General features: G+C 43.5%; 1 protein-coding gene across 14 annotated transcripts in view; it reads right to left on the reverse strand.

The window, feature by feature from the left end:
• Positions 1-20,976, reverse strand: part of LOC120999536 (zinc finger protein OZF-like) — a 2,085,412-nt gene that overhangs the window by 154,199 nt on the left and 1,910,237 nt on the right. For 2 of the 14 annotated variants that reach the window (XM_040430499.1, XM_040430497.1), the window contains exon 11: positions 18,228-18,445. The exons of the other annotated variants lie outside the window; for them this stretch is intronic. In XM_040430499.1, coding sequence (XP_040286433.1) covers positions 18,243-18,445 — 203 coding nt within the window. In that variant the 3' untranslated portion in view covers positions 18,228-18,242. Of the gene's footprint in view, positions 1-18,227; positions 18,446-20,976 lie in introns of those variants that run through there. 14 annotated transcript variants of the gene reach the window in all.

Genomic DNA, 20,976 nt, shown 5'->3' on the forward strand with positions numbered 1-20,976 from the left:
CCGGTGGAGATGGGACCGAGGTCTCTCCACTGCTCCTGCAGGGAATTGGGAGCCCAGTCTCCATTCCCCAGCGGCCGTGTGATATGCAGGGAATTGGGAGCCCAGTCTCCATTCCCCAGTGCAGTGTGAAATGCAGGGAATTGGGAGCCCAGTCTCCATCCCCCAGCGGCTGTGTGATATGCAGGGAATTGGGAGCCCAGTCTCCATTCCCCAGCGGCAGGCTGAGTTACAGGGGGCAGAGACAGTCGGTCCTGTCCCCCAGCGGCAATGCAAGTTATTGAGAATTGGGAGCCCAGTCTCCATTCCCCAGCGGCCGTGTGATGTACAGGGAATTGGGAGCCCAGTCTCCATTACCCAGTGGCAGTGTGATATGCAGGGAATTCGGAGCCCAGTCTCCATTCCCCAGCGGCAGGCTGAGTTACAGGGGGCAGAGACAGTCGGTCCTGTCCCCCAGCGGCAATGCGAGTTATTGGGAATTGGGAGCCCAGTCTCCATTCCCCAGCGGCCGTGTGATGTACAAGGAATTGGGAGCCCAGTCTCCATTCCCCAGTGGCAGTGTGATATGCAGGGAATTGGGAGCCCAGTCTCCATTCCCCAGCGGCAGGCTGAGTTACAGGGGGCAGAGACAGTCGGTCCTGTCCCCCAGCGGCAGAGTGTCCAGCAAGAAATAGAGAGCCCAGTCTCCTTTCCCCAGCAGCAGGACACTGTATTGGGAGCGGAGACGGTCGGTCGCCCTCCACAGCGGCTGGAAGTATGTATGGGAGAGGAACTCTTTACCCCCTCTCCCCAGCGGCAGCTTAACGCACCAGGGGGAGACAGTAAGCCCCACAACAGTGCAAATGGGACCGTGGTCTCTGCACTTACAGCACAGGGGGTAGGGACAGTCGGTCTCCCCCTCCAGCAGCAGAGCTGGGTATCCAAAGGGGAGACAGTCGGTCTCCCCCTCCAACAACCAGGCTCCAACCAGGCTTCTTCCATGGTAACGCTGGCACCAGGGCAGAGTACCGCTGATCCCTGCCCACAAAGCAACCTCCACTCCAAGCCAGGGAGCAACACAGAGACCGGGAGTACCAGCTACCAATATAACCTTGGTGGACTTACTGGACAGAGACAGGCTACCAAATTCAACAGGTCCAGTATTTGGTTGTGGGTGGGCTGCCAGACTAACTCAGGTACCGACCGGCGTGAGGTCAGGTATCTGGTTAGTCTTCCCTGGGAGGGGGAGATGTGTGGCGAAACCAACCTCGCCACTGGGTTTCGGAGGGGCCTGGCTACCAGCCTCTTGCCTCGGGATTATGGCCCATACTGACTTTAAAGGAGCAGACAGACCGGCCGCACAGCTTAAATCTGTCTTTGCAATTGTATTTTGTTATGTGAGGGTACCCAGATAGCAAATTTTATTGTATTTGTATATTCTGAGTGCCATTCACCTAATGATATGCACTCAGACTTGAGCTATCTGGGAATATGTTAAATGTCTGTGTTTGCTGTGAGGGTGTGACATTGTGTGTTTGGGTGGTGATTTCTGTCCTGTTGTATCCACATGTGTATTGGCGATTTCCCTTTGTCCTGAGAGATAATTGAATTACTCCTCGGGTGTCTCCAGGGCAGAGAGGAGGAAACCATGATGCATTGTGGGGATGTGTTGCGTCTGTGTATCCTGAGTGCTACGTATCTGTCCTGTGTCACAGTCTTCCTTCTGGTCCCCTAGGGGCGTGTACACCAGATGGGGACCTGCATAAATACAGGCGGGTAGCCCTTAATAAAGCGTTCCTGTTTTACACTCAACATAGAGCCTCGTCTCATGTGTGTGGGGATTGCTATACTTGTATACTCCCCTGGCTATTACTCCTAGCTCTTGTAAGAGCTGTTCCTGGTTCCTGTGGTGGTATCGGTGTCGAGCGGAGTGCTTGGAGTCCCCGGGAGGCACTGGGAGCATTTATCAATGGAGGTACCCGGTCGGGGTGCTAGGCGTTCCATTACATGGGGCATTTTATACTGGTACATTATGGGGGGCACTAGCAGGAAGGGGGGAGAGGAGCACTATGGGGGAATTTACTGGGGGCACTATATAGAGGTATTTTATACTGGGACATTATGGGGGCATTAGCTCAACTGGGGGCATTACAAGGGGGTATTTTTTGCACTGTCACATTAAAAGGAAAATTATTTCTACTGGGGGGGGGGGGGGATCATTATGATGGGCTTTATTACTCCCCTATGGTAAGACCCCCTAGTAGCAGCACCAGCCTCTCCCTGCTCTGCTATCCCTCTGCCCCTTCCCCAAATCCTTATTATGAAATCTCTCTCATTAGGATAAAGCACAACATCAGCTCCGCCGAGCCCCCGGCCAAAATGTGGAAGTGGCATCCGAGATCCCCAAGGGCCAAGCCAAGTAATTGTAAGTTTTCATATGAAATATGTTTGTTATACACATATAGCATACACTGTGCCCCACAATATACAGTATACAGCTACACTTTGTAGTCTGTTCTATAAGCACCATTGTTTTGTGGCGGCGGACAGAAAATAATCTGGAAGTGCCCCTCCCGAGACCAGGCTCTGACTGCTAGGGGGGGTCTGCTGAGCTAACGGATGCCCCCTTATGGCAGTAGCACCACCATAGCCCCCATATATGGCTAAAAAATTGACACCATTTTCTACCGCACCGGGTGACACCAGCCCTAGCAACGCCACTGGTACGCTGCCTGCCTCTGTGCCACATTCTGCCTCGGCCCTCAAGTTCCTCAACTTGCAAAGGCGGCCACGTCACAGAGGAGACACCCAGTCCATCACCACCACCATCACTAGTCTAGACACTCAGTAATGGTTCGGTTACTCACCTGAGTCACGGTCACCTCTAGACTATCTGTAAGTAAGTCCCTTGTCGCTGGTGTCCACTGCAGGCTCGCTTTTCTAAAGGAAGTGGAACTGTCTGAATGGCTGTACAGTACAGTCAGAGTGGCATGAGAGTCTGTGACACATGATGTGGCAATAATAATGTGTCTGCTGGCCTGCTGCCTGGACCAGTATCTGTACACGTATGTATGGCATAATTAATGGAATGACACATCACACATTAAGGTGCTTAATGAGGCACTAAGCACGCTGACACAGACGGCAAGGGGGAGCTAATCCTAGTCCTTTACTAGAAAGAAAGGGATAGATTTAAGGCATCAGAGAAGTACACTCGTAGACTCTGGTATATGGTTGATAGAGAGCAGAGATCTCGTCATACCAATAGATAAAAACCAGAGCATTAAAATAGAGGAGTATCTGACCCCTAAGGATAGGCAAATAGAAAAATAAAGGAAAAGTGACTGGAGGATAGGCAAATAGAAAAATAAAGGAAAAGTGACTGCAAACACAAGCAACAACATTCAAAAGTAATCATATACCCCAGCGCCGCAGAGCACAAACGCACTTTATTTTTAAGACACTCTTTTCTCTTTTTTTGTCTTCCCGTATATCTTAAATTAAGAAGTAAACGTTATGTTTTAAAATAGACCTGAAACGGGAATCCATTAGCCAGTTGGCTACTTGAACCTTAATATTTAAATCCCAGGTCCAAAGGGTCCCTGAAGAAAAACACATCACACATGACATGAGTGACACAGGTCTTTACCAGGCAGTCTTTACCAGGCAACCATATGTTCTGGTCCAGCAAGGAACTAGAACATTTTTGGACTGTAGTATATCAGAACATAGAAGAAAGTTATGAGGTTACGTTACCGAAGATTCCACTGGTGGGATTCCTTGGATATGTAGAAGACCTGTACATTTCCACTGATTGTAAATTAGCGATTACTAAATTACTCTATGTTGCTCGCAAATCCATTGCTAAACTTTGGATTCAAGCAACCCCTCCAACTGAATTAGAGTGGATAAATGCGGTTAACCATATGATATCCTTGGAGAGTGGTATTTATATCAAAAGAGGCAATGTACAGAAATTTAAGAAGCAATGGCAGGTGTGTTTGGCTGGACCTGGAAAGTTATCTCAGTGATTAACGCATATATGGAATGGAATGATCATTAGAGGGTTTGGAGGCTAAAGGTATAGGTCACACGAGCTGGGGTATTGACTAGAGTGTTATCATGGCGATAAATATGATGGAATATTTTTGTCCATGATGGGAGGGTGACCACACGGGGGGAGGGGGGGGGGGTAAGGGATGTGAGAGGCGGGAGGGATATGGGAAAGTTGCTATTGAATTAACGAATAGTAATCAATGTACAATGTAATAGACATGGTTATTCTGTCAAAAATGTATAATCTTACATGCACCAAAAGTCTATTGACACATGCTGTTATATTTTATGACTATAGGTTTGTATACAAAACATCAATAAAAATGTTATGACACAAAAAAAACTTTGGCATGGACCTGTTGGCAAGTGTGAACACACGCCTGGACTTGGACTCTTTATGCAGAAACTGCAGCATGGTGTGAATGAACACCAGGACTTTCAACTAAGGTGAAGTTGCTTACTGAGCTGTTAAACCTGCTTCTGTGAATAAAACACTGCAGTTTGATCAAGATCTGTTTTTGGTGCCTCTGTTCTGCGAATCCCCCCCCCCCCCCCCCCCCCAATTTTTTTTTTTATAAAATTTAAGTCATACATACCACAAAAAAGGTACCAATAAAAACTACAAGCCCTCATACAGCTCTATAGACCAAAATATAAAAATAATTATGGCTGGAAGAATATGGTAATGCAGAGAAAAAAAAATTCTAAAGGTTTTTTTTTTTTTTAAAGAAATTAAAAGAAAAACTATACAAGTTTGGTATTGCCGCAATTGTATTGAGCCACAGAATAAGAACATCAGGTCATTTTTAGTGCACTTGGAACACTGATGTCAAAACCCCCAAAACCTTGGTGGAATTCTGTTGTTTTTCTTTCTTGTTTTACCCCACAAATAATTTTTTTCCCATTTTCCAATACAATACATAGGTGGAAAACAAAAATTACTCTTACCGGTAATTGTTTTTCTTGAAACCCATGACAGCACCCATGCGACTATCTCCTCCCATCCAGGACAGGAAACCTGAAGAGATAAAATGGTTCATGCCTCCAACACACCTCTGGGATTATAATAACCAAACCTTCGTAGGTGTGCCAACCGCCAAAGAATAGGCTTGAAATAAGAAAAGAGAGACAAAACAAAAAAGGAAACCAGTTCCCTATTCAATATCATGCATCTATTTGCCCAACTGGCAAATTTTCCCCTTCTTTTTTCTTTTAAAGATTAAATTAAGTTAAGGGTGGGAAATCTCAGGGTGCTGTCATGGGTTTCAAGAAAAACAATTACCGGTAAGAGTAATTGTTTTTCCCTCACCTATGCAGAAATAAACTATAAGTTAAACTTTTTTTTTTTTTTTTTTTTGGGGGGAAGGGGGGCAGATCAGCCTGTAGTACTTTCCTCCTGAAGGCTGCATCTTATTTTAGATGCAGCCTATTATGTCTAAAAAAGTTGAGGAAAACTCTAGATTTGGGCCAGTGAAGCATCCGTCTTTTCCGTCCAAGAGGCAGCAACTGCTCTTGTTGATTATGGCCTAAACCCAGTTGGGGGAGACAAGTTCAAGAAGAAGAGGCAAGGGAAATGGCATTTTGACCCATCTAGCAATGGAACTAGTATAAGCCTTGTAACCCTTGAATCTACCTTGGAATTGTATTAATAGATTCTCATCTATTCTCCAGGATGCCGAGGAATCTAAGTAACATAACAAACATCTTCTGACATCCAGACAGTGGAATTTTTTCTCTAACAGATTAGCAGGATTTGGGCAAAAAGATGGCAACACCACATCCTGATTCCTATGGATATCTGAGACTATTTTAGGCTGGAAAGATGGAATGGGCCTAATAATTATTTTATCCTCCAACACAGTAGTGTAAGGGGGGGAAAGCTGAGAAAGCTTGAATTTCCGAGAGCCTTCTAGCTGAAGTAACTACAATCAGAAAAGCCATCTCGAAGGTAAGCAATCTTATTGGAGATATTATTAACCGGTTCAAACGGCTCTTGAGATAAAGCCGAAAGGACAGTGTTTAGATCCCAAAGATGACATAAGGGTCTTAATGAGAGATGCAATTTAGAAGCTGCAGACAGGAATCGTTTAATCCACAGATGTTCTGCTAACTTAGTGTCAAAGAAATAACTCAGAGCCGCAGCCTGTGTGCTTTTAGATTTTTGTCTAGACCTGCATGTAAAAAATCTAGAACTTTTGGCACATCCGGGACTGTAACAGTCCTACAGGCTCACCTGAGTCAGAGGACCGCTGGCTGGAGGTAGGAGTGGAGCCCAGTGGCAAGGACCGCAGGCAGGTAGTAAGCGTGGTCAGACAATCCGGATGGCAACGGTGGTAGCAGTTCAGTAGGTAGGGATAAGGCAGAAGAGTAGTCGGTAGGCAGGCGGTGAGTCAGGGCAGGCGGCAGTAAGCGTGGTCAGACAATCCGGATGGCAACGGTGGCAGCAGTTCAGTAGGTAGGGATAAGGCAGAAGAGTAGTCGGTAGGCAATTCCTGGTCAGCAGTGGACTTCCAGCAGTAGCAGGAGCAACAGATGAGGAGAAGCTTGATCAAGGCTCAGGAGCTCAATAATCCGCAAACTGGAGTGCAAGGGGCTGGACTATATAGGGAAGTACCAGGTGTGGGGAATCAAGGGTAATGAGCAAGGCTAGGCAAGACTGAGGTTAACTAATAGGCTTCAGGGAGGAATGTCCAGAGAGGAATGTCCAGAGAGGAATGTCCAGAGAGGAATGTCCAGAGAGGACGGTAGCCTAGTAAGCAGGGCTACCGCCTGGGATGTGGCTGGTCATGGGTTCGAATCCCGACAGGGACTTTTAAAAGGAACTGGACTGTAAAAAGGGGGAAGGGAGGCATAGCCCAGCTCCCGACTCCAGTCTTACGCTTGTGAGGGTTGAGAATCCATGTTGTGCCTTGTACAGCCATTTTATGTTATAAGCCTTAAAAACCTTTGTGTGTAGAATCTGTGAATTTCCGTGTGTGAGACTACCATGACTTCAAGGTCGCTCCTAGTTAGTAGCCCCTCCAGTTTTGTACCTTAAAGGAATTTGTACAATTATTAAAAGGACAAGTCCATGACGAACACCCACATTTAAGATTAAGGGGACGCTTAAGGGTATAGCCAAGAAATCCTTATTTCAGATTGTGAGTTATGATGTAAGTGCTTAAATATGTCTCCCACTTTGGAAATGGTCCAGAAATTTGCCTTATAATCTCTGCTTTCTCCTGCTACTTTGTTACCAATTACAGATTCAGAAATGGGGGAGGGTAGCACAGATAGCCTTTTGTCTGATTTAGCTGAAAATGATCCTCATGATTGTATACAGTTGATGCAACAAGAAACTTCTTGATTTTCTCATGTGCATAAAAAACCTCTTGATAACCCTGATGTTGAGTATTTTGTAGATGGAAGCAGGTTTATGGGAGAAGATGGTTGGTTCCACACTGGATATGCAGTGGTCACACGGCATGAGGTAGCCGTTGCTGAACCACTCCCTCCGCACATGTCTGCACAGGAGGCAGAGTTGAAGGCACTCACTGAGGTGTGTAAAGTGGCCGAAGGGAAGAAGGTGAACATCTACACAGACTCCTGGTATGATTTTGAACATGACTATGGACCCATATGGCGGGCTAGAGAGTTTTTGACTTCTGCAGGTCAGCCCATTAAAAACAAAGACTCTGTGCTTGAACTAATGAACTCTTTACTGTTGCCAGAAGAAGTTGCTATTGTGAAAGTAAAGGCTCACAGAAGGTGTACCACGGCAGAGGTAAAAGGCAATGAAAGAGCTGATAAGGCAGCCAAGCTAGCTGTACTCCGTCTACTAAATGCTGATGCCACCCTGGTAAGAGCCTTACAATCTGTGAATATATCCAAAGACACTCTGATCAAATTGTCTAAGCAGGCCCCACCTGAGGAAAAAGAACTATAGACTAAACAAGGGGCTGGGCCAGATGACCATGGACTATGGAGAAACAAAAACAGAAATCTGCCTTCCACGCCCTCTGTACCCAGCTATGGCTCAGGAGGCCCATGGGCCTACACATCTGTCGAAAGGTGCCATGGTAAGTGTGGTAAACGAAGCGTGGATTTCTCCAGGGTTTTCTGCAGTAGCCGCTTGATTTGTACAAGGATGTATGGTCTGTGCATTGAACAACCCCGGCCAAGTGTTGAAGACTCCAAGCAAGCACACCTCTAGGCTATTTTACCAGTTTCAGAGACTGCAGATACACTATATACAACTACCAAAGAAAGAAGTGTATGAGTTTGTTCTTGTGTGTTGATCTCTTTTCAGGGTGGCCTGAAGCTTACCCTATGTCTAAGGCAAATGCAAAGAACACCGCAAAGAAACTGGTCAGTGAACTGATATGCAGGTATGGTGTTCCTGAAGTTATTGAGTCAGATAGAGGTTCCCACTTTACAGGTGAAGTGATGAGAGAGGTTATGCAAGCATTAGGGGTGACCCAAGCCTTCCATACAGCATACCATCCCCAGCAGTGGTTGAGTTGAGTGCCTGAATGGCACATTGAAAATACAGAAGGCCATGCCTCTAGCCTTATAGTCCATAAGAACCACTCCAAACAAGAAGACAGGGTTATCCCCATTTGAGGTATTGTTTGGCAGTGCCCCAAGGCTAGGACTGCATTTTCCTCAACAGTTGCAGTTGCAGACTGATAGTATAGTCAGTTACATGAAGGCCCTTACTGAAAGGTTAGTTCACACTTATAAACAAGTGTTTGCTTTCATTCCAGACCCTGATTTAGTAGAGGATATACACATTCTTGAACCTAGAGGATATACACATTCTTGAACCTAGAGATTGGGTGGTGATAAAGAGGCACGTGAGAAAAACCCTTGAGCCCAGATTTGATGGTCCCTTCCAAGTTTTGCTGAAAACTGCAACCTCTGTAAAGGTGGAAGAAAAGCCTAACTGGATTCACGCTTCACATTGTAAGAAAGTGCTTAACCCTAAGCATGAGGATTCTTGTACTGCTAACCCTGGCCCTGAACATTCACACTCTGTATGTGAACCTGAAAAGTGACTGGGACAATGCCCTTATTAGGCATCATCAGGTTATGTTGAAAAACATGACAAATGCGGACAATTATAAAAACTGTTGGATCTGCACTCACAGTCCTGTGAGTTCAAAGACTATGCCTTATCTGGTCATTCCAGTACCGTGATCAGAATTAGTTAACATGAACTGCAAAGACTTCTTATGGATCAGGAGGCCAGGAGATGATAGCCTTAACCTCAATTCTACAGCATTTCCCCTCCCTATCACAGGGTGGGTTGAGGCCACTGGTGGCAAGCCAATATTACTGCACTGAAAAATAGAACTGTTCGAGTATGGGCATAGTACAAGGGATAATACAGATTTTGTTGATTGTTGCACTCATTTACATTGTAATTAAGCTCACATTGGTGTGCTTGAATAAAATGTGTAACAGGGATTGAAAAAGGAGAGATTATAAGACATGTTGAGATGATTCCTCACGCAGATACAGATATATGCAGAAACCAGCAGCAAGGGGAATGTCCAGCTGAAGTATGTGTATCTGTTACCTGCGATGAGTGAATATCTGAAAATGGGTGAATTGTGAGGGTTGAGACTCCATGTTGTGCCTTGTGCAGCCATTTTATGTTATAAGCCTTAAAAACCTTTGTGTGTAGAATCTGTGAATTTCTCTGTGTGAGACTACCGTGACTTTAAGGTCGCTCCTAGTTAGTAGCACCTCCAGTTTTGTACCTTAAAGGAATTTGTATAATTATTAAAAGGACAAGTCTGTGACGAACACCCATATTTAAGATTAAGGGGACGCTTCAGGCGTGTAGCCAAGAAATGCTTATTTCAGATTGCGAGTTATGATGTAAGTGCTTAATTATGTCTCCCACTTTGGAAATGATCCAGAAATTTGCCTTATAATCTCTGCTTTCTGTCAATAAAGTTTAGAGAAACTTGGTACATGGCATTGCGCGTGTGTATCAGTTATTCTCTCTGAGTACTCATATAATTAAATAATTAGGAGTCCACCGCTTATCCGGGATTGGGTTTTTTGCACCAACATTCTAACCCATCTATTGCAAGAGGACTGTCCAACGGATTGAGAGAGAAGAACCTTTTCACATTTCTTTTGGCTCTGGAAGGAAGCAACCAGATCTACTGTAGGAAGACCGTATTTTTAGACTATATCCAAAAAGATGTCCTTGTTCAGACACCATTCCCTCTCCTTGATGGATGTATGACTTAGAAAATCTGCTATCAAGTTTTCCTTTCCCTTTAGATGGACTGCTGAAAGGAAAAGTATTCTTTCTTCCACTATATGAAAAATCTCTTGGGACAAAAGCAAAAGATGTGGAACTTTTGTTCCCCCCTGATGATTTATGTAGACCACTATTGTTGAATTGTCTGAATAAAAAAATTATTTTCTTGCTCCTTTCCTCTGGCACTGCTAATTCAAAGGCCATATTTACCGCTTTTAGTTCCTTGAAGTTGGAGGAGGCTATCCTTGAGTTTAAGTCCCACCTCCCTTGCCAGTACTTGTTCTGAGAGTGAGGTCCCCAACCCCAGGGACTGGGGTCTTTGGTAACCACTATCTAATCTTTGAAAGACCATGGGACTCCTGCTGACAGATTCTTTGGTATTGTCCACCATACAAGGGAACACCTGGCCGTCCCGGGATCTCAGAATATCCTCCTGCATCTCTCTGGACTGAATCTGTGCATATGTTACTGCTGGCATAGTGGACGTCATATGACCCAACACAGCCATTGTTTCTCTGAAAGTACACACGTAGGAGTGAAAAACTGAAAAAAAATCTGCTCCCTGATTGATTCCCTCTTTATGAGGGGAAGGAAATTCTTATGTTGACAGGAGTCCAACTGGATTCCTAAATACCCACAAATCTGAGAGGGAACAAGGTTTGATTTTTCCAAATTTATTTTCCAACCCAAATCTCCTAAGGTGGAACATAGAAGATCTATCTCTCTCCAACCCTTCCTTTGAATGGGAAATTAACAGAAAATCGTTTAGATAAGGTACTAAAGTTATACCTCTTAGTCTTACAGAGGCCGCTATCTCTGCTACCACCTTTGTAAAAACTGTTGGAGCCTGAGATATGCCAAAGGGGAGCACCCTGTACTGAAGATGTAACAACTTCCCTCCTATCCAAATTGCTGTTCTAAAGAATTTCTGGGACGAGGTATGAATCGAAATGTGATAGTAAGCGTCTTCGAGATCCAAAGCTCACCATCCAACAATTCTGGAAGACTAAATTTGTCGTTGACTTTATTGTTTCCATACAGAATTTCTTGTAAGTTAGGGATTCGCTTAGTCTCTTCAGATTTAGTATTACTCTGAATGATCCATTTGGCTTTCTTATTACGAAAAGAGGGAAATAGAAACCCTTCCCCTACTTCTCTTTTGGAAACTGGGCAAATCGCCCCTTTGCTTAATAGAGCCATAACGTTTCCCTTTTTTAGAGATCCTTGGGGCATATCGTTTGAACAGTTGAGTGGACGAGAAAGGAATTCTATCCAATACCCATGTTTTATAACCTCTAGAATCCATTTGTTCTGGGAAATGTAAAAAACTGCGACAACCTTCCTCCCACCTGACTTCTGGCGTCATTGCTGTTTGTCTTTAGTTTTACTTTCTTGGGGTTTGAACAAAAAAACGCCAGATCTTTTAGGAAATCTCTCTCTTTTATCACCTTGCCTGCCCCTTTGTTTTCTAAAAGGGGACTGCACAAAGTCTAGCCTTAGAGCCCTGGGTCTCCTTTCCACAACTTTAAGCAGATAGCGCGGCTGGCAGCATTCGACATGGCCGCAGCTCTAGCAGAAAACCGCACTGCATCAGTGGATGCATCTGCTAGGAGATCAGCTGCTTTAAGGAAGGTAGGAAGAGAAGAAAGTAATTCTTCTCTAGGAGTCTTGTCCTTAATATGAGACTCAAGCTGATCTAACCATAACCTTAAAGAACTAGAATCCCAGGAGGCGGCAATAGCAGGCCCAAGACTAGTGGATGCTGATTCCCAAGTTCTTTTAAGATAAATGTCAGCTTTTTTATCCAACGGATCTCCCAGGCATCCCAGATCTTCTTAGCAACTGACGCATCCACTGTGGGGGCCCTATCCCATACCTCAGATACAGATTCTTCACAGGAATACTCTCTCTTGACTGTAGTTGGTATAAAAAAATTCTTATCAGGATTTATACACTCTTTTCTATTAAGAGCTTCCATATTTTTATGCACTGAAAATACTCAGATGTTTAGGGCCTAGTCCATCAAAAACTTGGTCAGCTATTGATTTAGGCTGTTTTAAGTACTCTAACTGCATGGCAGCTTTAACAGGCTTTAATAAAAGTTTAGTATCTTCAGCCGGAAACGGGGCCCTCCCTGGTATTTCCTCCTCTGAATACGAAAAATCATCTGAGATATTGTGGCTGGAAATTAAATCATCCTCCTCCCCGGAGTTTTCAGAATCAGTCTTTCTACTGTAACCGGCCCTTTCTGGTGACTGTGGCGATTTCGTTTCAGGGACTTAAGAGATGATTTAACTTGTGATCTCACCAAAGCCTTAATACTTTTGGATAAAGATTGTGACTCTTCCAGAATTTTTTTTTATCCACACATCCCTGACATAGTGGTCTAACATAAGATGCTGGTAAAGCTACTCTACATCCACTAAATTCTTTATGCTTGTATCTAGACACCATGCTTGTGATACCATGTTGATCTGCGCCTAAATAATTGGGGTTTGATCAGTGACTGCATCTCTCCACATGACATCATATCCTCATTAAAAGCATGTGGCACGAAGTATGCAGACAACAGGAGCTGTATCTGTGGCTTACCAATGTATGGGTCATGTGATCGGGACATGTGACTGGGGGTTTCTGCATACCGTATGTATGATTTGGAACGCAATGCACTCCAAAGACCGGAACTGGGGGTTTCTGCGTACCGGATGGATGATTTGGAGCATGATGCGTTCCAGGGACCGGAACCAGTCTCCCGCGGACCGGAAATCACTTCTTGGAACGCATATGCGTTCCAAAGACCAGAACTGGGGGGTGTCTGCATACCGGATGTGCGTTCCAATACCGGGAATATACGTCATCCCGGAAGCCCTGCTGTCCACCAATGGTCTCGGTGGCGCTAATTGGTAGCGCTTTAAATACACCTGCAGTATGTCACTAGATCGCTTACCAGGGGGAGCGTTAATCGCAGGGAGGTCTGTAAGATGTAAGTTGGATCGATTACATACTTTGAATGGATTGATGTACGCTTTTTTATGTATATGTGGTGACCCTGTCCTTTAATCCTAGTGTGGGTCTTATCAAGACTTTTCACAGTGGGACGACAGGAACGCTGTCTGGTTGGGGTGTATCATACCTTCTAACTGTGAGTGTGCACTATATCATAGTGAATTCAATGTATATCACTGTTGGACACCGTACTGATATCGGTATATGACTATCTTTGCCCAACAGGATGTGGAATACACCTTTGTTTGGCCTCCAGGACATGTGACCGCAGCACCGACATTATAGCCACACATGACATCTGTGGTTGTGGCTGATCTGGAACGGTGCTACACTTTAAGTGGATTGGTCTTAGAACGGCTTCCCCTATATAAACTACATGTAGAGCGATTATCTTGCTATGTAACCTGGCTACGATCCAGTATATATTGTGTTACATTAGTATGGCATAGACCGCTGGTATTATTGTTATCTTTTACCTCCTGATGATCCCACAGCATTGACTAGGTTTTTCTAGGTGTTTGACTATATGGTCAACCCTGATTATCTGTATGTGCACTTTGTCTTTAGCATCCAGTAATTGTTGTACCTTTGGTACCTCATTATCCTTGCCTCATACCTGGGGTAATCCAGAACAAACTGGTACATGTCCCCGTAGGGACAATAATAGCCTAGGAACGTGGACAGGGGGTCTCCACATCAGGGGTCCTCCCTGGGCTGAGGTTTTAGGATAGGGGTAAATATAGGGACAATTTATTCCCCTACCCCAGGAGCATTGTCAAGTATCCGGATGCAATCTATCAGTAATTCACTTTGTATTTTTTTGTTTGTTTTGGTATTGGAGGTCCACCCGGGACCTTTTTATACGTATATTATTAAAATTGTGATTTTAGTTTTTTTTCTGCTGGAACGCAGATGAATATCCCCTGGGAGAGGAGGTCCCCACGAGATGAGTCAGAGGGACCCTCACTCCCAGTTAGGGGAAGAGGAATCCGGCGCACAGATCGCGTGTCATGAATCCTTATCACAAATCTCGGGACATCATCAGTCCACTGTTATCAACATAAAATGGTGACCCCAATAAGGGAAAGGGGACAGCAGAGAAAAGACAGATGATCACTCCCCCACCATCCCATGAAAAGGGAGGGAAGAAGGAGGAGCAAGCACGATGTCCACCTCCGCTATCACCATCATATTATCAACTTAGAATACCAGATGCAGTCCTTTAATGAGGTCCTCCACTAAACAAAGATAAATAAAACTCAAACAAGGGGCCAAAAAATGAACAAACATTACAAAATTGAATAATCCATGAGTCCAGAGATTGGTGAAGCTGTCATGTCCACATTCAAGTAATTTGTTGAATTCACATTCTTCCTTACACCGTGTGTTATCGGGGTTGTAGACATAAATCCTACACCGGTGGTGTCCTGGGTTTCACACCCAATCAGGTAGGGGGAAATTGTGTAATGAATATTTCAGCCACCTATAGACTGCATCCAGTAGTAATTCTTCTCTGAATGTTGGTTTGCATGAACTTAACTTTTATTATTCCAGTGAAAATGGTTTATAACTGTTTCGATGTAAATAAAGGGCAGCAGTTATTAAAAATCCATTAAAGGGAACCTGCCACTAGAAGTGGCCTATGTCCCCACTGTTCAAGCTGCCAACTTTTAGTAAATTGTCATATTCAACAAAACCAATCAGGTTGTTTGTAGGAAAATCCCACTTTTAAAATGTACCTGATGTCATCAAACAGGAGTCACTGGGGCGTACCGCTAGATGAGGAGAGTAAAAGGAGTCATCTCCTCTATCCTGCCCAGTTTGCTCTTGCAGAACTCCGCTGGCTTCCTGATTAGTGTTGAGCGCGAATATTCGAATATCAATTTTTTTTTAGCGAATATTGGCACTTCGCGAATATTTCGGATATAGTGCTATAAATTCGCTATTTCGAATATTCTTATTTTTTTTTGTTATATTTTTTTCTTTCCCTCTTCCCAAAAGTAGTTCTTATCTGTCCTTAGGATTCCTGGCTGCTCCAGTCAGTGCCCGTTGCCGCTTCTGCCGACTTCTGTGCTCATGGAGCGTCCCAATCACCATGGGAACGTCTCAATACTAGAATGTACTGTCGGATTTGAGAATTACGTTGAAATCGCAATGCGATTAATATAACTTGAATTAATCGCATTGCGATTTCAACTTAGACCTGGTTTACTATGGTTGGCTCGGTAGAATTAGCGAAGATGAGGAATATGCTGAATGTATTAGTCATATTCCTCAAAACGAAGTTAACAAAATATTCTCCATCTTCGTTTTTGCTCCATATTCGTCAACTTCGATAATTCTAGCAATCAAATTGGAAGGTTGACTATAGAGACTATATGTGTTTAATTCGCTATGAGATTATATTACTTTGCTTTTTTTTAAATAAATAAAATAATTAGACTTGATAATTATTATAATTATTCTATTTATTTAAAAAATAAAGCAAAGTAATATAATCGCATAGCGAATTAAACACATATAGTCTCTATAGTCAACCTTCCTATTTGATTGCTAGAATTATCGAAGTTGACGAATATGGAGCAAAAACAAAGATGGAGAATATTTCGTTAACTTCGTTTTGAGGAATATGACGAATACATTCGTCATATTCCTCATCTTCGCTAATTCTACCAAGCCAACCATAGTAAACCAGGTCTAAGTTGAAATCGCGATGCGATTAATTCAAGTTATATTAATCGCATCGCGATTTCAACTTGAGGCTGCTGCTGGGTCTCTAATGGAATGGGTCAGCTCAGCTTTCTAGAATTAACGAACTTAACTAATATTGAATCTAGCAGTGCTAATTTGTAATCACAATGCGATAATATTTGCTATTATTATTAACCACATTGCGAATCCAACTTTTATAATGCACTATTCTGACATACAGTACTATATTTGTTTTATTAGTTAATTCTACCAATACCACCTATAGCAAAATCTCCAAAGCTGGAATTGCAATGCAATAAAATATTAGTTGCATTTCGAATCCAACACTATTGCTAAAAGATTCGTATTGCTTGTATGGTTATAGTTAACAAGTGACCACTACATCTTATGGGTTAAATGGCCACCATCGGAATTACCGACGGTCACGGACATTAGCCGTGGGTGTATGCAGCCACACAAAGCAGGTGGCCACGGCGCCCGCATAAGGATTGATCCATGTTTAATTATTCTGCTGGATGAAGTATAGCTACGTCATTGGGTGTGAAGTGGTAAATGATTATGGCACAAATTATAGTGGTTACATCACACTACAATCTCTGTAACATGTATGCATGGATAGCAGACAAATATCTCTCATATGCACATATCACCTCTATTTACGTGCTACACTGTATATCCTCTGAATAGTAATATTAAAACTCAATTTTATTGCAATTTAAAAAAAACAACAACATATTACTTGGGAGCATGTTTAAAACTTAGGAGTTGACAGATTCAGGGTCGATTGCCAAATCTACTTGTACACTTCTAGTGCCTCTTGTACCTAGATATTCCTAGTGTTTTATATCATCTGGTAATGGATAATCTCTTACTCCAGAGAATTGTTAATGGGCCCCCTGACTAACTCCTGCCTAAAACTCTAAACCTGTGTCCCTACATGTTTCGCCGAGCCTGTCGGCGTCTTCAGGGGAAACTAAACTGTTTAGTTTCCCCTGAAGACGCCGACAGGCTCGGCGAAACATGTGGGGACACAGGTTTAGAGTTTTAGGCAGGAGTTAGTCAGGGGGCCCATTAACAATTCTCTGGAGTAAGAGATTATCCATTACCAGATGATATAAAACACTAGGAATATCTAGGTACAAGAGGCACTAGAAGTGTACAAGTAGATTTGGCAATCGACCCTGAATCTGTCAACTCCTAAGTTTTAAACATGCTCCCAAGTAATATGTTTTTTTTTTTTTTTTTAAACTGCAATAAAATTGAGTTTTAATATTACTAGTCAGAGGAGCTGCAAAAAATACGCCTGGTCCATGTGACCGTTAAAAATTTAAATTTATGGTAAATAGCGGCGTAGCAACTCCTCTGAGGGAATTCTTTGTTTGTTATTTTTACACTGTATATCCCACGCTATAAAACCCACACCAACCCCCCTCCCCCCTTAAACACTCCACCACCTTAAACCCTCCTCCTTCACGTCCCCCCCCACCTCCTCCACGTCCCCCCCCACCTCCTCACTCACACACAGTTTATGAGAAGTAATGATTGACCTCCAGTATTTCAGTATTCGCTGGTTCATTACCATAACCCAGGGTGCATCACGTGGAGGCGAACCAGCTGTACACCCCATACCGTACCGTCACCTCACTACACAGGTACACCTCTCCTCAGGTGGCCATTGGCCAATACCCCATTGCTCATACCCCACACACATACAATTTAAGTACAATGTAATGTTATAACGGTAACCTAAAATCAAATATTTACCATTTATAGCCATAATTTTTTTTTTATTTTGATGACACGATCACATTAATTACTAATACTTGTATTTTAATAGTTTTGGATTACATGTATGCATGTTGTACAAGGTCTATGATTGGACCTGGTCCCGTCACGCGTGCTGCTAAGAGCGCCACAGTCCGCAGTATTCGGTTTGAATTGTGGCACACACATGACCACCGGCACAAGAAAATAGTCATAGTGAATAAGTGGTGCGACCATAAGCGGCGCCATGTCTATTACCCTGTTTCCATGTAACTGCGGCTGCTGTATGTAATGATAATGAATTATTACTTTGGCCCAGACTAAATTTTCCGTACTGTAACCCCATTGGCTACAATAAAACAAAACACAACAAATTTTATAGAACAATAAAGTTTAATAAAAATCTTTAAATAAAAAAAAATATTAATAACATAAATAACAGAAGCCCAAAAAAAACTAATGAAAAAAATTATGGTAAATGTCTCTTTTTTTTCAGCTCTTGGAGAAGTTCATCAAGGGCCTTTTGGTTGGCCTCCTCCATTAGGGTCAGCTGGTGTGACAATTGGAGCTCCAGCTCCCTTATCTTTTGCATCTGCAGCGCCCTGAAATTCTGCATTCTTTCGCGCTGCTCCCGCTGCACTTTTTTTATTTTTTTAATCATGTTGTTGTGAGCTGTAAAAGTAAAGGAAATAAAAAATTTAAATGTACTTTAAAAGACAATCATTGATTGGTGTATAAAGCAGATGAATTCCTGTCTGACCCAGGAAGAAGTAATAGACAAATCGCCAGGACCAGATGGTATACACCCCCGTATCCTAAGGGAATTAAGTAATGTTATAGCCAGACCCTTATTTCTGATATTTGTGGACTTTATACTGACAGGGAATGTCCAACAGAATTGGCGCATGGCAAATGTGGTGCCAATATTCAAAAAGGGTCCAAAAACAGAGTCTGGAAACTATAGGCCGGTAAGTTTAACATTTGTTGTGGGTAAACTGTTTGAAGGTTTTCTGAGAGATGCTATCTTAGAGAATCTCAACGGAAATAAGCAAATAATGTCATATCAGCATGGCTTCGTGAGGGATCGGTCATGCCAAACTAATTTAATCAGTTCCTATGAGGAGGCAAGTTCTAGACTTGACAGCGGCAAATCAATGGATTTCGTATATCTGGACTTCTCTAAAGCATTTGACACTGTACCACATAAAAGGTTAGTATATAAAATGAGAATGCTCGGACTGGGAGAAAACGTCTGTATGTGGGTAAGTAACTGGCTCAATGATAGAAAACAGATAAGGCCTCTTTCACACTTGCGTTGTCCGGATCCGTCGTGTACTCCATTTGCCGGAAGTGCCCGCCGGATCCGTAACACCGCAAGTGAACTGAAAGCATTTGAAGACGGATCCGTCTTCAAAATGCGTTCAGTATTACTATGGCACCCAGGACGCTATTAAAGTCCTGGTTGCCATAGTAGTAGTGGGGAGCGGGGGAGCAGTATTACCGTCCGTGCGGCTCCCGGGGCGCTCCAGAATGACGTCAGGGCGCCCCATGCGCATGGATGACATGATCCATGCGATCATGTCATCCATGCGTGTGGGGCGCCCTGACGTCACTCTGAAGCGCCCCGGGAGCCGCACGGACGGTAAGTATACTGCTCCCCCGCTCCCCACTACACTTTACCATGGCAAACAGGACTTTAGTGTCCTGGCAGCCATGGTAACTATTCAGAAAAAGCTAAACGTCGGAACCGGTAATGCGCCAAAACGACGTTTAGCTTAAGGCCGGATCCGGATTAATGCCTTTCAATGGGCATTAATTCCGGATCCGGCCTTGCGGCAAGTGTTCCGGATTTTTGACCGGAGCAAAAAGCGCAGCATGCTGCGGTATTTTCTCCGGTCAAAAAACGTTCCGTTCCGGAACTGAAGACATCCTGATGCATCCTGAACGGATTTCTCTCCATTCAGAATGCATGGGGATAATCCTGATCAGGATTCTTCCGGCATAGAGCCCCGACGACGGAACTCTATGCCGGAAAAGAACAACGCAAGTGTGAAAGAGCCCTAAGATAAGATGCCTTTATTGTCACTGTACAATACAATGTCATACAATGAAATGTTGTTTGGAGCAATCCTAGATGCCATGGACAGAGGAACAAGAACTGACATTTAAAATAAAGTATTACACTAGAAAAAAAAAAAAAACAACAACATTGCACTAGAAAGCATTACTATTCACAGTTCACAGCATATATATAGCAAGAGCAATGTAGGAAGTGCTTATGAGTATATATACACACACTGATCAGACACCACTGCAGACAAGAGATCATCATGGGTTCATGAATGCAGCAGTCACTTTCAGTCTGTGGTAGTTTCTATCCTTGGAAGGGGCAATAATCTCCGAGCATTTAGGAGACTGATTGCTTTGGGGTAAAAGCTGTTCTTCAGCCTAGTGGTGCGGGCATGTAGGGCTCTAAGACGCCTACCAGAGGGTAGGAGAATGAAAAGGCTGTGGCCGGGGTGAGTTGGATCCCCGCAGATAATTTTTGCCCTGTTGCTGCAGCGAGCAGTGAAGATGTCATCCAGTGATGGTAACTGAGTACCAGTGATTCTGCCAGCCATTCTTATGATGCGCTTGAGGGTCTTCTTGTCCTCAGAAGAGCCGCCGGAGTACCACACTGTAATGCAGTATGTGATAACAGATTCTATGGTGCTCCTGTAAAAATTGACTAGCAGCTGTTTTGGGAGTTGTGCTTTCTTCAGACTCCTCAGAAAATAAAGCCTCTGAAGGCCTTTTTTTGGTAATTTCTGTTGTGTTTTTTATCCATGACAGGTCCTGACTAATATGAACTCCCAAGAATCAGAAACTTTGAACTATCTCCACGTTTCCGACATTAATGCTAATGGGATGGTGTCCATTTCGTTTCTTCTTCCTAAAATCCAGAATTAGCTCCTTTGTTTTCTTGGTATTGAGTATGAGGTTGTTGTTCTTACTCCATCTCTCTAGGTTCTCAACCTCTTTCCTATAGGCCGTTTCATCATTGTTGGAAATTAGGCCTATCACGGTCGTGTCATCTGCAAATTTTATAATGGTATTGTGAATAGGTTTACAGTCATTTGTGAAGAGGGAGTAAAGGAGAGGGCTCAACACACAGCCTTGCGGTACCCCAGTGTTTAGTGTTAAGGATGAAGAGAAGTGCTTGC

Source organism: Bufo bufo, chromosome 4, assembly GCF_905171765.1.
Source record: "Bufo bufo chromosome 4, aBufBuf1.1, whole genome shotgun sequence".
NCBI lineage: Eukaryota > Metazoa > Chordata > Amphibia > Anura > Bufonidae > Bufo > Bufo bufo.